This window comes from Primulina eburnea, chromosome 6 (assembly GCF_022965805.1).
Source record: "Primulina eburnea isolate SZY01 chromosome 6, ASM2296580v1, whole genome shotgun sequence".
NCBI classification, from domain to species: Eukaryota; Viridiplantae; Streptophyta; class Magnoliopsida; order Lamiales; family Gesneriaceae; genus Primulina; species Primulina eburnea.
In genome coordinates, this window is record NC_133106.1 from 25,632,359 (window position 1) to 25,645,336 (window position 12,978).

General features: G+C 35.5%; 1 protein-coding gene across 2 annotated transcripts; it reads right to left on the reverse strand.

Annotated features, from left to right (window-relative positions):
* Positions 1 to 679: 679 nt before the first annotated feature.
* Positions 680 to 11,998, reverse strand: LOC140833959 (pyrophosphate-energized membrane proton pump 2). 2 transcript variants are annotated; one of them, XM_073198506.1, is made up of 15 exons: positions 11,844 to 11,998; positions 11,090 to 11,416; positions 10,113 to 10,316; positions 9,843 to 9,994; positions 8,998 to 9,145; positions 8,784 to 8,916; positions 8,488 to 8,660; positions 8,158 to 8,278; positions 5,710 to 5,897; positions 5,091 to 5,528; positions 4,782 to 4,946; positions 4,487 to 4,642; positions 4,284 to 4,395; positions 1,244 to 1,463; positions 680 to 953 (listed from the first exon to the last, which is right to left on the reverse strand). In XM_073198506.1, exons 2-15 carry the CDS (start codon positions 11,180 to 11,182, stop codon positions 854 to 856), a joined length of 2,403 nt encoding a protein of 800 aa, XP_073054607.1. In that variant the 5' UTR covers positions 11,183 to 11,416; positions 11,844 to 11,998; the 3' UTR covers positions 680 to 853. The 2 variants fall into 2 exon arrangements, with proteins under 2 accessions (XP_073054607.1, XP_073054608.1); XM_073198507.1 differs by having other exon boundaries at positions 11,848 to 11,981.
* Between the last annotated feature and the right edge of the window lie 980 nt (positions 11,999 to 12,978).

Here is a 12,978-nt window from a genome sequence, read left to right on the forward strand (position 1 = left end):
ATATTTGCCTTAAGAAAGTGTGGTGGAAGGACAAAATATATAAAATTCAAATAGGAAAAGTTAATTATATGTGATAAAGATCTCGTGTTTGGATAAGAAGAAGGGGGGACGTTGACTAGTAGATAAAAGTTTTGATTGAAATCATGTACTTGTTTCCACTGTCCTTTCATATATAATATTATTATATGGAAAAAAATTATGACACAATTTAAAAAAAATTGCATTAAAAAAATTTAGAGTTCGAGTATGGCTAACGAATTTATACTAGTAAATAATCAGCATGTTACCAATTTTCAGGACTAGTCCAAAATTTCAAGTACAAGCCTTTAGGAACTTGTTATGGTTCACGTACATTCAAATCTATATGAAGAAACCATCACATATTTGACAAAAACCAATGTGAAACGATCTCATATATCGTATTTTGTGAAACAGATCTCTTATTTGTGTATCCATAAAAAAGATTTACTTTTTATGCTAAAAGTATTACTTTTTATTGTGAAATCAGCAGGATTGACATGTCTCATGTATAAAGATTCGTCAGACAGTCTCACAAGTAACCTACTCCACATATTTATATATGCAAGCACGTAACACTTGTTTTCCATAAAAGTTACCAATAAAAGTGTAATACGCTGGATGAGGTCATGAATAATGTGTACCAAATGGAGATGGTATATCATATAATAACCAAAGATAAATAAACGTTCGCAAGAAAAACTTAAATATCCAGGTGAAGGAATTCAAATTAAACTAGAAAAATGATACCGGGCGAAATGAAGTCAAAAACTCAAAACACTGTGAGGCAGTAGAAAATGTCCGCGTTTATGTATACCATGTGTCGAAGTTACGCTCACAGAAATACTGGAGCCATTACAAGAGTTATGGTGGCAAGCATCTTGATAAGAACATGAATTGATGGACCAGCAGTGTCTTTGAATGGGTCTCCGACGCTGGAAATATTGGAACAAGATTGTCACTTTTATCTTAAATTAACAGATGTGATGATTGGTACAAAAAAAATAAACATGGACCAGTACTTGTAGAAGGGAGAATATTGAATAATGAGAAATGGTATCAAATCAACTAAGAATTACGTCAAGAGCGGCTCTGTGTCTTTTGGATTGATAAATTTAGGGTTTTATTTTCAAGTGATTGCCCATTTTACTGTTTACCACTGAGATTTGATTGAGAATAATATAAAAAATTTGTCTACCAAGTTATTTGAACGGTTAACACTTACGTATCACCAGTAACTGCTGCTTTGTGGCAATCACTGCCTTTGCCTCCGAGAGCACCTGTTTCTATGTATTTCTTTGCATTATCCCAGGCACCACCCGCAGTGTTGAGGAAAAGAGCCATGAGGATACCAGAAACGGTAGCAAACATCAACATGGCTGCCACAACTTTGGCACCCAACAGAGGATGACCGGTATAATGTCCCAATACCCTGAATACCAAACCTAGAAGAACGAGATGTTTTTCATTAAATCGTTTTTATGGGTAAAACAGGCAGACCCTACTTAACGACCACAATCACACAAGCAGCAGAAGGAAGGCCTATGGAATGCTGGAAAGCATGAAAAATGAGAATTAAAGACTTGCATACAATGTCAATGATTTGCTATCAAGATCCGACTTGGGTCTGGTTGGTAATTCAGATGCATAAAGCAGACACTTAACTAGATGGAAACTCACTTGAAATATAGAAGTTCCATAAGTTCTCATTTCACGTTATACCAACTAATTTAATACGTTGTAAGATTCTCATTCCACATTATGTCAGCAAATTTATTATGAGCACCTGAAACCATTCATAAAAATTAATGTAGGAAGCAGAATCATATCAATACAATGCTACTCTGGAGACTAGGCTGTGTTTGGTATCCGGATAAGGTGGGATTGTAGGATGGTTTTGGGGTAAAACACTTGTTTGGTTCGTTTTTTTATCAAACTCATTGTATCAACCATTATTTTATTTTTTATAAGAAATGATATTATATGGATCAATAGAATTAGTTACAAAAAGGGAATCAATGGTCACAAAAGACAAAGCTAATTCTAATTCAAAATAGGTTAACACAAAACTAGACCCCAACTCCTATATTTAAACTCTGCAATCCTCGAACTCCAACTTGAAACCCATAATTTAATCTTGTCCTGACACTCTGCAATTGAAACTTCATGATCTTCAAAGATCCTCTTACGAACATATCATTGGCAAACTGAATATGAGAAATTTCCACCTCTCTGCCTACTTCCCATCCAATACAAAGATCCATCACCTTTGCCTTGTCAACCAATCTGCGCAACACATCCACCACCAAATTAAAAGGAAGGGTGACAATGGATCACCCTGTCTAAGTTCTTTTTCACCTTTGAATTTACACCTAGGCCCACAATTAATGAGAATAAAAAAGATACACTCGATAGCCATCTCTTAATCTATTTCCTCCATCGCTCCCCCAAAACCTTTCTTTAGCAACACAAAATCCATGAAACCCCAATCAACATTATCATAAGCTTTCTCAAAATCGACTTTAAAGACCCATCCACTTCTTTTCTTCGACCTATATTCCTTCACCAACTCATCCGCAATTCAATAACAATCTAGAATTTGTTATCCATCAATAAAAGCAGTCTGAGAATCTGCAATTGTGAGAGATATTACTTTTTTTAACCTTGATGATAAAACATTAGCAATGATCTTGTAAAGACTAGTTACCAGGCTGATGGGCACCGTTTCTTTTTTTTGGTATCAAACAAATATAAGTCTCTTTTGTTATTCCATTTTGATAATTCCCCCTTCAAAAAATTCATTAAACACCTTCAACAGATCCCCTTTGATTGTATCCAAACACTGCTGGTAAACTGACAGCGTAAATCCATCCCGACCCGGTGATTTTGTTTCATCACTATCAAAGACTGCTCTCTTAATCTCTTCTTATGAAAAAGGTTCCCCCAATTCTTTCATAGAAGACTCCATCTATTCCCCACCATCCACCATCGTGTTTACTGTACAGATTTTTTAAAAACACTATACAATGAAGTTCAATATGTTCTCTCATAGAAGCTCTGTCAATGGAACTCCATTCCACTCCATCTATTCCCCACCATCCACCATCGTGTTTACTGTACAGATTTTTGAAAAACTCCATAAAATGAAGTTGATATGTTCTCCGTCTGAAATAATCGATCCATCAGCCCTTTCCAATTTGTTGGTGATAGTTCTGCTCCTTCGTGTATTGAGTAACGAATAAAGAAATTTGTATTGCAACCCCCAAGATAACCTCAGCCTTTTGACTGATCAATTGGTTCTTTTTGCAAATTAAATCTTCTAAGGCGCATCTAGCTTCTCTTCTCTCATTCGACAAAGTGATTGATCCCTGGCTGGCCCTCACTCTCCTTCTCATCCACCTCGCGGATCCTTTTTTCCATCTCCGCACATCTCACTTCTAAATTCTCAAAGACCTCTTCATTACATTTCTTGAGGTCAGTCATCAAGCTTCCTCGTGAATTTATATCATTTGGTCATTCCCAACCATGAAAGTCTTTGTTGTTCCACCAACTTGCAAATTCTTTCTTGAAGTTCTTATTCTCCAACCACGCATTATCAAATTTGAAAGGAGTCGGGCCCCAAGTTCCTTTTGAAGTGACCAGAATCAAACGAAAGTGATCCGATGTCACCCTCCTGAAAACAAAAATCGATCGAGTCTACGACAAATAGGAGATGCCCTCATATCAGACCAAATAAACTTTGCATTCAAAAACTCCACATATAACTCTCAATCCTACCGGTTCATCCCACAAAAAACTTGTATGTCCGTGGTTTACACTAACCATTCAACAAAAATAGTATATTAGACATAATATGGAATGGTCCTTAATTTATCTCCTCCACAAAAATCATATCAAACATAATACTATTTATCACCGTACATTACATTTACTTATCACTCATTCGTTAGTCATTCAATAATCTTAACCTTCGAAGTAAGTGTGGCGTTAGGAAATATCATGAAAATTGGAAAACACTGCAAGTTTTATGCTCTATGGATAAATTGTATTACACTTGAAATCAATTGGGATCGGCTTGAAAATACTAGTCCACTTAAAGGCATCACATCGCTTCTAAAATGCCAAGGTAAACCTCCAGTGGATGCACAATGCAAAATTATGTCGTGTTTTCTCAACAGTATAGTCGTATCTTATTACTCATGATGCATTGGTTGCAAAGCCAATTAAAAGTAACAAAGGCTTAGAAAAGAGATGTAGAGACAAACCAACAACTATAGGAGATATGATTGCCAAAGCTCCAGGCTTTATCATCTCCTTCAAAGAGGCAGCTGCAACGATTGATACACATCGACCATAATCTGGTTTTTCCTTGTATTCCTGAAAGAGAGATGGTAGATAATTTGTTATTATGATCAAGACAAAGAATAAGAAATTAAGAAGTCCAAAAGAAAGTATGCAGGATACAAACCATGATGCCAGGTCTCTCAATAAACTGTCTTCTTACTTCATTGACAACCTCTTGTGCACTTCGACCAACTGCAGAACAGGCCCAACCACTAAAGAGAAATATAAGCATAGAGCCCAACAGTCCACCAATAAAAACTTCAGGAATGGCAATGTCAACCTGTAAATGCGTCCCAAGAGAAGAAAAGATCTATAAATGTAAAAATGATCATACGATACAAGTAAATAAATATTCAATTTCAGGCAACAGAAGTCACGAAAAATACAAGGCTACAAGTTGAAGGATGGAGAGCATCTACCTGATTAAAGGGTAATTGTGAAAAGGCAGATATTTCATCCATATAAGCGCTAAATAAAAGAAAAGATGCTAGTGCGGCAGATCCAATGGCAAAGCCCTTGGTGGTAGCTTTTGTAGTATTCCCAACCGCATCAAGAACATCAGTAATCTCCCGGACACTTTCAGGCTGTAAGAGTCAAATGTTTCATAAAGTCTCATATAAAGATCATTATCAAAACCATAAAAGTCTTGTACAAAGAGTGTTATTATCGCCTAATTAAAAGACAAACCTCACATTCACAGGTAAACATTATAAGATATTCCTTTGTACCTGCTGACTCATTTCAACAATCCCTCCAGCATTATCAGCTATTGGACCAAACATATCCATGGTAAGAACATAAGCTGCTGTACTGAGCATTCCCATTGTCGCAACAGCAGTTCCAAATAACCCACCAGTTGGGTTTCCAGATTCATCAACCAGTCCTGAAGTCTGACCCAGCCAAAATGCTAAAATAATAGATATGCTTATCACGAGGACAGGAAGAGCTGTTGACTCCAAACCCAAACTAACTCCAGCAATTATATTTGTTCCATGTCCTGTGGAGCTAGCGAGTGCTAAATTACGTACAGGTTCATACTTGTAGTCGGTGTAATATTTGGAGATCCATACAAAAATATAAGCCATCATAATCCCAACCAAACCACACAAGGCAAAGTTCAACCAAGCAGAAGGTGCTTGCTCAGTATATAGCATCCAGCGTGTGCACTGCCAATGCATACCACCATCACCAAATTAAGCAAGAGAAGCACCAGGAATGAAAAACACATGCACACATGCATGCACACACAAAGGGGAGAAGGAACGAGTGAAGAAGAGGGAGAGAGAAATAAAATCGCATATAGAAGAATCCTAAGAAGTATACTCCAAGAATCTGTAAAAATATTACCAGGCCAAAAACGATTACAGCTAGGATTATTGTCACAGAATATCCTTTCTGAAGAACTGCCATTGGATCCTCTATAGCACCAATGACTCCAGAGTCACGTGTATTCCGAATGGAAAAGATTCCCACTGATGATATCACCAGGTCAAATGAGTGAATAACGAGAGGAAACAAAATGAATCCCGATGGATCTGCATGTAATTGATAATACAGCAACCACTTAGATTTGTTTGGCAATGATATAACAATTATCACGTAAAATCATCTCTTTACCATGTAGCCAGACCACAGCATTGAATAGTCCTAAAGATAAAAGCAGTTGAAAATACATAGCAAGCCAAAACTGTAACAGCACTAGATTAACAGAGCCAAAAATTAATTAACTAGTGAAACATGCGTTTTGACCAAGGGGATCCAAAAAGTAAATAACCAAAAATCTAGAAAACACGTGATCAAGGGGTGAAAAACCGGGACCATGATTTCTTTCAAGAGCAAAAGACTCTGGAGAGAAACTGTTGGAAACGAAATTTCGGAGTTTGACAAATTAAGCGTGAAAAGATTGAACAACTGATCAAGAAAACTGAAGGTAATTGAACTGAAGATTCATGAACTGATAGTTGCCTAAACTGAAGATTAATGTGTATATAATTCCAGGCAACTGAACTGAGCGAAACTAACTAAACTGTGTTGTCAACTGAACGATCAGTTGAGAATGATCACTACAATCAGTTCAGAATGATCAGTTAATCCTATCGGCTAAAGACGTCAACTGATTTAATCAGCTTTACACGTCATCAGTTAAGGACGTAGCCAACAACTGACAGTTTGTACAGGAACGCCGCATTTCAGAAAAGATACAGTGTACGACTGTCAGAAGAATGTTGACATGGCTATACAACGGATATAAAGATTCAAATGCTTTCATTGTTACCGTTGGAATCAAAGGCTATAAATAGCCAAGAAGATCAGCTGAGAAAGATACGAAAGAATAACACAACACATACGAAGTTAACTGAGTCATCCGGTTATCAAGCGTTTCAGAACTCTACGCATATTCTTTCAAAAAGCTCAGTTTTACAAAAGCTCACTACGTATCATATATATCCATAGCTTTCAGGCTATACTTTGAGCTTTAGGCACAAGCATTCATTGTTGTTTAATTCGATCTTTTAGGATCAGTCGTGCTTAGAAATTACATCAGTTGAGTACTGATACAAATTGCAGTGATACTAAGAGTTTCCGTTTGGCATTGTTAAGTCCAAACTGTAGTGAGTTTGTACAAATCATTGTATAGATCAAAGTCTTTTAGTGAATATACTATCCTCGTGATAGAAGGGGTGACGTAGGAATGTTTGAAATCTCCGAACATCCACAAATTTTGTGTTGCTTATTATAAGTTTTATTCTATATGTCTTTCAGTTATTTCCGTACTTTTATTAAGTTAACTGATTGACATTGACAACAAGATTCCTGAATTCGGTTTATCACTAAACTGATTCATCCATCGAAAAGTTGTGAAAATTGTCAAGACTCAAGTATTTATTCGACCCCCCTTCCAAACACTTTATTACACCCAACCGATCCTAACAGAAACACAACAACCACTCAGGTTAATTTTACAAAAGAGATGATTCCTTATGAATTCCACCAACCACATAAATCAAACAGCATTCACAACCTCACTAATGCAAGAAGAATGATGCTGTTATACGATTTTAAGGCAACTGATAACAGCAGATAAGCAGAATCAAGAATGTTCATCCCTGGCGTATTCACCACGACTGACATACGGAACTGGAGAGGCCATAAACAATATTTTTTATGAATAGAAGACAGACTGCCCTTATTTGTGACTACGATCCAGGAATATGCCACGATATAAAGCCAATGGCAACTCAAATTTTACCATAGATTGCCATGCATGCTAAATCCACATTGAACAATGCTAAAAGAGAACAATTATTATAGACCATAAAAATGTTTCCAAGCAGATTACTGATTACAAAACAGAGAAATTTCAAAGTCCCAAATGATGTTAGTGCCTCCAAACGGCAGATATCACAAATAGGATAAACAAACTCAATTATAAGCACAAATATAGAAAAAATTAATCCATGCAATTAAGATACAGACGCTAGAAGTAACTTAAGTCACTCGCCATTTCATTTCTGCCCTATGTTCAAGCTTCAATATATTGGATTCTGAAAATGACCTTGAACCTGACAATATGTTTCCAAAAAGAATAGGGTTTACATTATTTCCCATCCTCCAGGAAATTATACTTCCTAATACAGTGAATAAAGAACAAAATTCTGTTAACCTCAAAATATTTGGTGTATGCAGTTATCTCTCATATAAACCACGCAAATGCAGCCCATCCCCCATGAGCGCATGCTAAAAGATGTGAAAATAAAGTGAACTTTGCAGGTATGCTAAAAAACAAGTGCATACCTTCAATTTTACAACGTTGTGCCATTGCTCCACCAAGAATCATTGCACTGATTATTTCTGCAGAAATACTCTCAAACAGATCGGCACCACGAGCAGCACAATCACCAACATTGTCTCCAACCTTTAACATAATAAATTATGTGATTGACTAAAAGAACCAAAGCAATGCTTTCCCAAGCTCTCACTATATAAGATCTAGTACCTCAATCATAGAAAGGTAAAAATTGTGAAAAAGAAAAATAGTGTCTATAAGTTTGCTGATCTCCTATAACTAATACGACCCAAAACGTAACTAGATGTAAACAATCAAATATAGCGAGACAAACTTACCAAATCAGCAATTACAGCAGGATTGCGAGGGTCGTCTTCAGGAATACCCTGCTCAACTTTCCCAACAAGGTCCGCTCCAACATCAGCCGCTTTTGTAAAAATCCCACCACCCAGCTGAGCAAAAAGTGCAACAAATGAAGCTCCAAAACCGTATCCGACAAGTAGAAGTGGCACTAGGAAAGAAATGAAGGGTCAGAGTATGGATAGATTACATTGGTTGCCACAAGATTAAAGACAACAGCTGCAGCATTTCCAAGTTGACAAGAGTGTTGGGAAGATGAGAGAAAGGAACTTACAGTCGGTAACCTTCATTGTTCCAGGCGAGTCCACACCCAACCAAACATAAAATGTCGCATAAAGGATAGCAATACCAAATACAGCCATACCAACAACCACCAAAGCCGAAAAACCACCAGCACGAACAGCAATCTGCACAAGAGTGATGATAACTCGTAACATTTTTTCTAGTTGCAAATGGTGAAATACAGGCATACATAAAGAGTAAAAAACCTGCAATGCCTCTCTAGCAGATCGTCTAGCTGCACTAGCAACTCGAACATTTGCCCGCACAGAGACCCACATTCCTACGTAGCCAGCAATACCAGAACACAGAGCTCCAAGAAGAAAAGACACAACGGTAACAAATGCAGTTGTTGACCTGAAATCATAGTTCATGCATTCTCAGAAACTTCTCTGTCCATGTAGTTTTTATATAAATGAAATCATAGTCATAGTCAATGCATTTTCAGAAACTTCTCTGTCCATGTGATTTTTATATAAATAATTTTTTAAAAAAATAAAATTTCAAAATTAATGTATATGATGGAGTTTTGCAAAAATACTGCAAAACTCCACTATCGGGGGACCAAAATGGGCAGCGGCAGCTTTTTTATTTAATTTTTTTCTTTTAAAACTTTGACACATCTCTGTCTAAAAAAAATTGGGCTTGAGACAACAAGCCAAAAATTAAGACACACATCACTTTAAAATGGTGTAATTTTTTATAAACCAAAATATTCTTTCAAATTATTGAAAGATCACTTTTGGTTTGTTGTCTCAAGTCCCATAGTTTTAAATAAAAGATGTGTCAAAGTTCTAAAAGAAAAAAAATAAAAATAATAATAAATACAAAAAAAGCTGGCAGCGGATGCTTTTGCAGCATCTGCTACCAGCATCCTCTGTCCATTTCTGCGGACGCTGCAAATTTCCGCAAAACTCCATCATAAACATTAATTTTGAAATTTTTATTTTTAAAAATTATTTATAAAAAAAACCTTGTCTATGATATGCTGCTAACTTGCTGTTTGAAGAGACAGAAGGTAAATACCATATGGAAAACAGAAATCCAAAGTTACCTCCCCAAACCAGAAGATTCTTGTTGAGGAGTTGTACTGCGAAACAGGTATATGCTGAGGATCACTAATCCTAGTAAAATAGCCATCTTAGAGATAGTTCCATATTGTGTCCTAAAAAAACCTTCAGCACCATCACGTATAGCATCTGATATCTACCACGAAAAACAAGAAACTCAAAACACCGAAAAGAGTTACTAAGAAGTAAGAATAATAAAACATGTTTCAGTGTGAAGGAAGAGAAAATTGAAAATGGTAAAGATGGTAAAGAACCTGGACCATTTCAGGAGGCCCCTCGTCCTTACTGAGCACCCACTTAGTAAGATACGTTGACAAGACAAAACTGACTATGCAAACTGAAAACACAAATACAATAATCGGGGAGGTACTTGCACCAATATAAAAGATAGTCCCAAGTCCCAAGAGCAGAAGCATAAAAAGTACACGAACATTTATTCTCATGATAATACGAAAGATCTGCAGAAAGCAATAACAGTAAATATGTTAAAGTGAAAACAGAAAGCACAATGTTTCAAGATTGTTAAAGATAATGGAACAAACAATGAATAGGAAAAATATAGCAGCTCGCTTGATTTAATTTAATATACGACATCCACGGGAGAAAGCAACAATTCTCAAATTGAATATAAGAATCCACGTTAAATTTGTATTGCTACTTTTTCTTAGTACTTGTTCCACACAATTGATGTCTAGAAAAAATCCTGAAGATTATCCAAATTCGAATTGAAGGTGATGAATAGACAAGTTCATCCGGTGTCAGTCACTTACTCACTTCTGAACATATATACACAAGGAAGCAATTCGTGGGATCAGAAGCACATTTATCTCCTTGCACCCAAAAACAGAAAATAAGATAAAGACAGCCCATAGAGGGAAATTGAAAACATGGATTTATGTGATGGATAACAGGTAAATTTACAAATTGTGGTGTTGTAAATTTTAACAAACCTGACAAAACAAGTTTTGACGCACCGTCTTATTTTACTTTGGCAGCACAATGTTTTTCTTATTTGGACAGACATGACTCAAAAAATATCACGCAATACAAAACTTTATCCCCCAATGATGAGTTCTTAACAACCCATTGAATTTTATTGTCAATAATCACTTGAAATTGAGCTCACTAGAGTAAATATCGGGTGCAAAAATAAGAGAATGAACAACAAGATGACACAGGCAAGGAGACAAGATGCTACTTTGACAAGTCAAAAGGAAATAAATCCCCTTACCAACGGCATGTAAGGCTTGCCTCGCATATTAGGGAATGTCCTTGGCCTGTCCTGATAAGACAGCAAGTTTCCACCCTCCACATCCTCATCCATTGCAATAGCTTGGAAGGAGTTCGCCCTCCGAGCTACAGGGTAAGGGTTGAACTCGCCACCTTGGGGCAAGTCACCCCCTGAACCTGATCGCTGTATTTTGAAGTTTGTTACTCGAGCAGCGAAGATAATAAACTATGCCAGTATGTGTGAAGAACAGATGATATTATGCTGCTTTTCTCTTTTATCCCACCAGTTTAGTTTTTAATGTCAAACCTTCAGAACAATCAAATTGCCCTGAAAAAAATAATAATAAATAGTCAAGCTCAAATAATCTAATTTTGCAATCACGAGACTGAAAAATTCTCAAACCCGCATTCCTTCTGACCAAAATTTGAACAATATCCTCAGAATTGCATTATTTGTCGACCTAAAAACTAATTCCGATAACGTAGCAGGAAGTTAAATCCAACATTGGAGTGGACACGTGAATATACAAGATGAAATGCAAAAAAAAAACAAAACAAAAAAAACAAACAAACAAACAAAGAATCGCAGCAAAACATTGTATGGTATACAAAACAATTTCAAACATCACCATGAAACAAATAGATTAGGCGCCAAGTACACATACAGATAATCGCTATGAGTGTTCAGAACTCTGGAGTAAATAATCAAGCATGTAAACAACTGAAAACAAACGAGGAATAGATAAGAAAACTACAAACAAGTGATCATCCGGGGAAACGAATAGGAGCTGAGATTCGCAAATTGGGGAGGAAAATTGACTAATCTGCGGCGGAATCTGGACGCGTATTATGCCGTTGAGTGATGGTGGTCTTGTTCGTAGAGGGTTTTAACAGCTCGGCTCCACTACAACTTGCTATTTGTCACGACTGAGGATCCAGCCAATAGATCGCTGCCACGTCTATATACTTGGCCTAGTCATCCACGAACTTACAGTAATCATCTTTTTAATCCAAATAAAAAAACACCCACATTGGTACACTAATGATAATTATTAACATCAATTAATATTCATGCACCAATATGGAGATGTACATTAATAATCTTGGTTGTGACACGAAAATTCATCAGAATTAATCTCATATAAATTTAAAGAAATATAACAAAGAGTCCAACTATTTTTTCATATTTTTAAATAATATTTTAATCAATATTGAAATTAAGTTATTTTTAAAATAATAATGCTATTTATTTTCAATAATATTTATTGTAATTTTTTAAACAAAATTAGAAAGTTATTTAATTAATATAAAATAAAAAAATGAATAAGTGGACAGTGAGATTCATAAATAATGAAAGGTGATATTAAATGAATGTGAGTGTATATTAATAATGAGAAAGTGTTAATATAATGATTATGTGGCTCATAGACTCCACATTTTTTGAAGAGATGGAAAGTTAATAACATACATTAATTTACTACTGTTGCAGATGCACTAAAAGAGAAGACATGATAATCCTAAGAATTTTATTATTATAAATACATAAAAAACTTAAATTATGTAAACAACGCTAGTTATTTATAAAACACAATAAACAAATATTTTATAGTTTTCGACAATAAGTAATTTTTACATGATCTATATGTGGGTCCCAATTACTGAAAGTATAATATAATATAGTTACAATACAATTATAATTAAAAAACATTGTTAGTACAATTTATTTATTCACAGCATGATGTTAAATGAACATTTTTCTACAAAATTATACTTTATTTTATTTTATAACGTAGTACAACACAATCTATTGTTTAACACATTGTTTGTTTTTCCTCCGATTGTGGTTACGGTTCTCATATATATATATATATATATATATATATATATATA

What these genes read in the sequence shown, in the direction of transcription:
- LOC140833959 (XM_073198506.1), bottom strand. Translation starts at nt 11,182, where the DNA reads ATGGATGAGGATGTGGAGGGTGGAAACTTGCTGTCTTATCAGGACAGG. An exon ending in GCAAGCCTTACATGCCGTTG is followed by an intron (nt 10,317 to 11,089) that starts GTAAGGGGATTT and finishes TGCTTTCTGCAG; the next exon opens with ATCTTTCGTATTATCATGAG. An exon ending in GAATCTTCTGGTTTGGGGAG is followed by an intron (nt 9,146 to 9,842) that starts GTAACTTTGGAT and finishes CTATGATTTCAG; the next exon opens with GTCAACAACTGCATTTGTTA.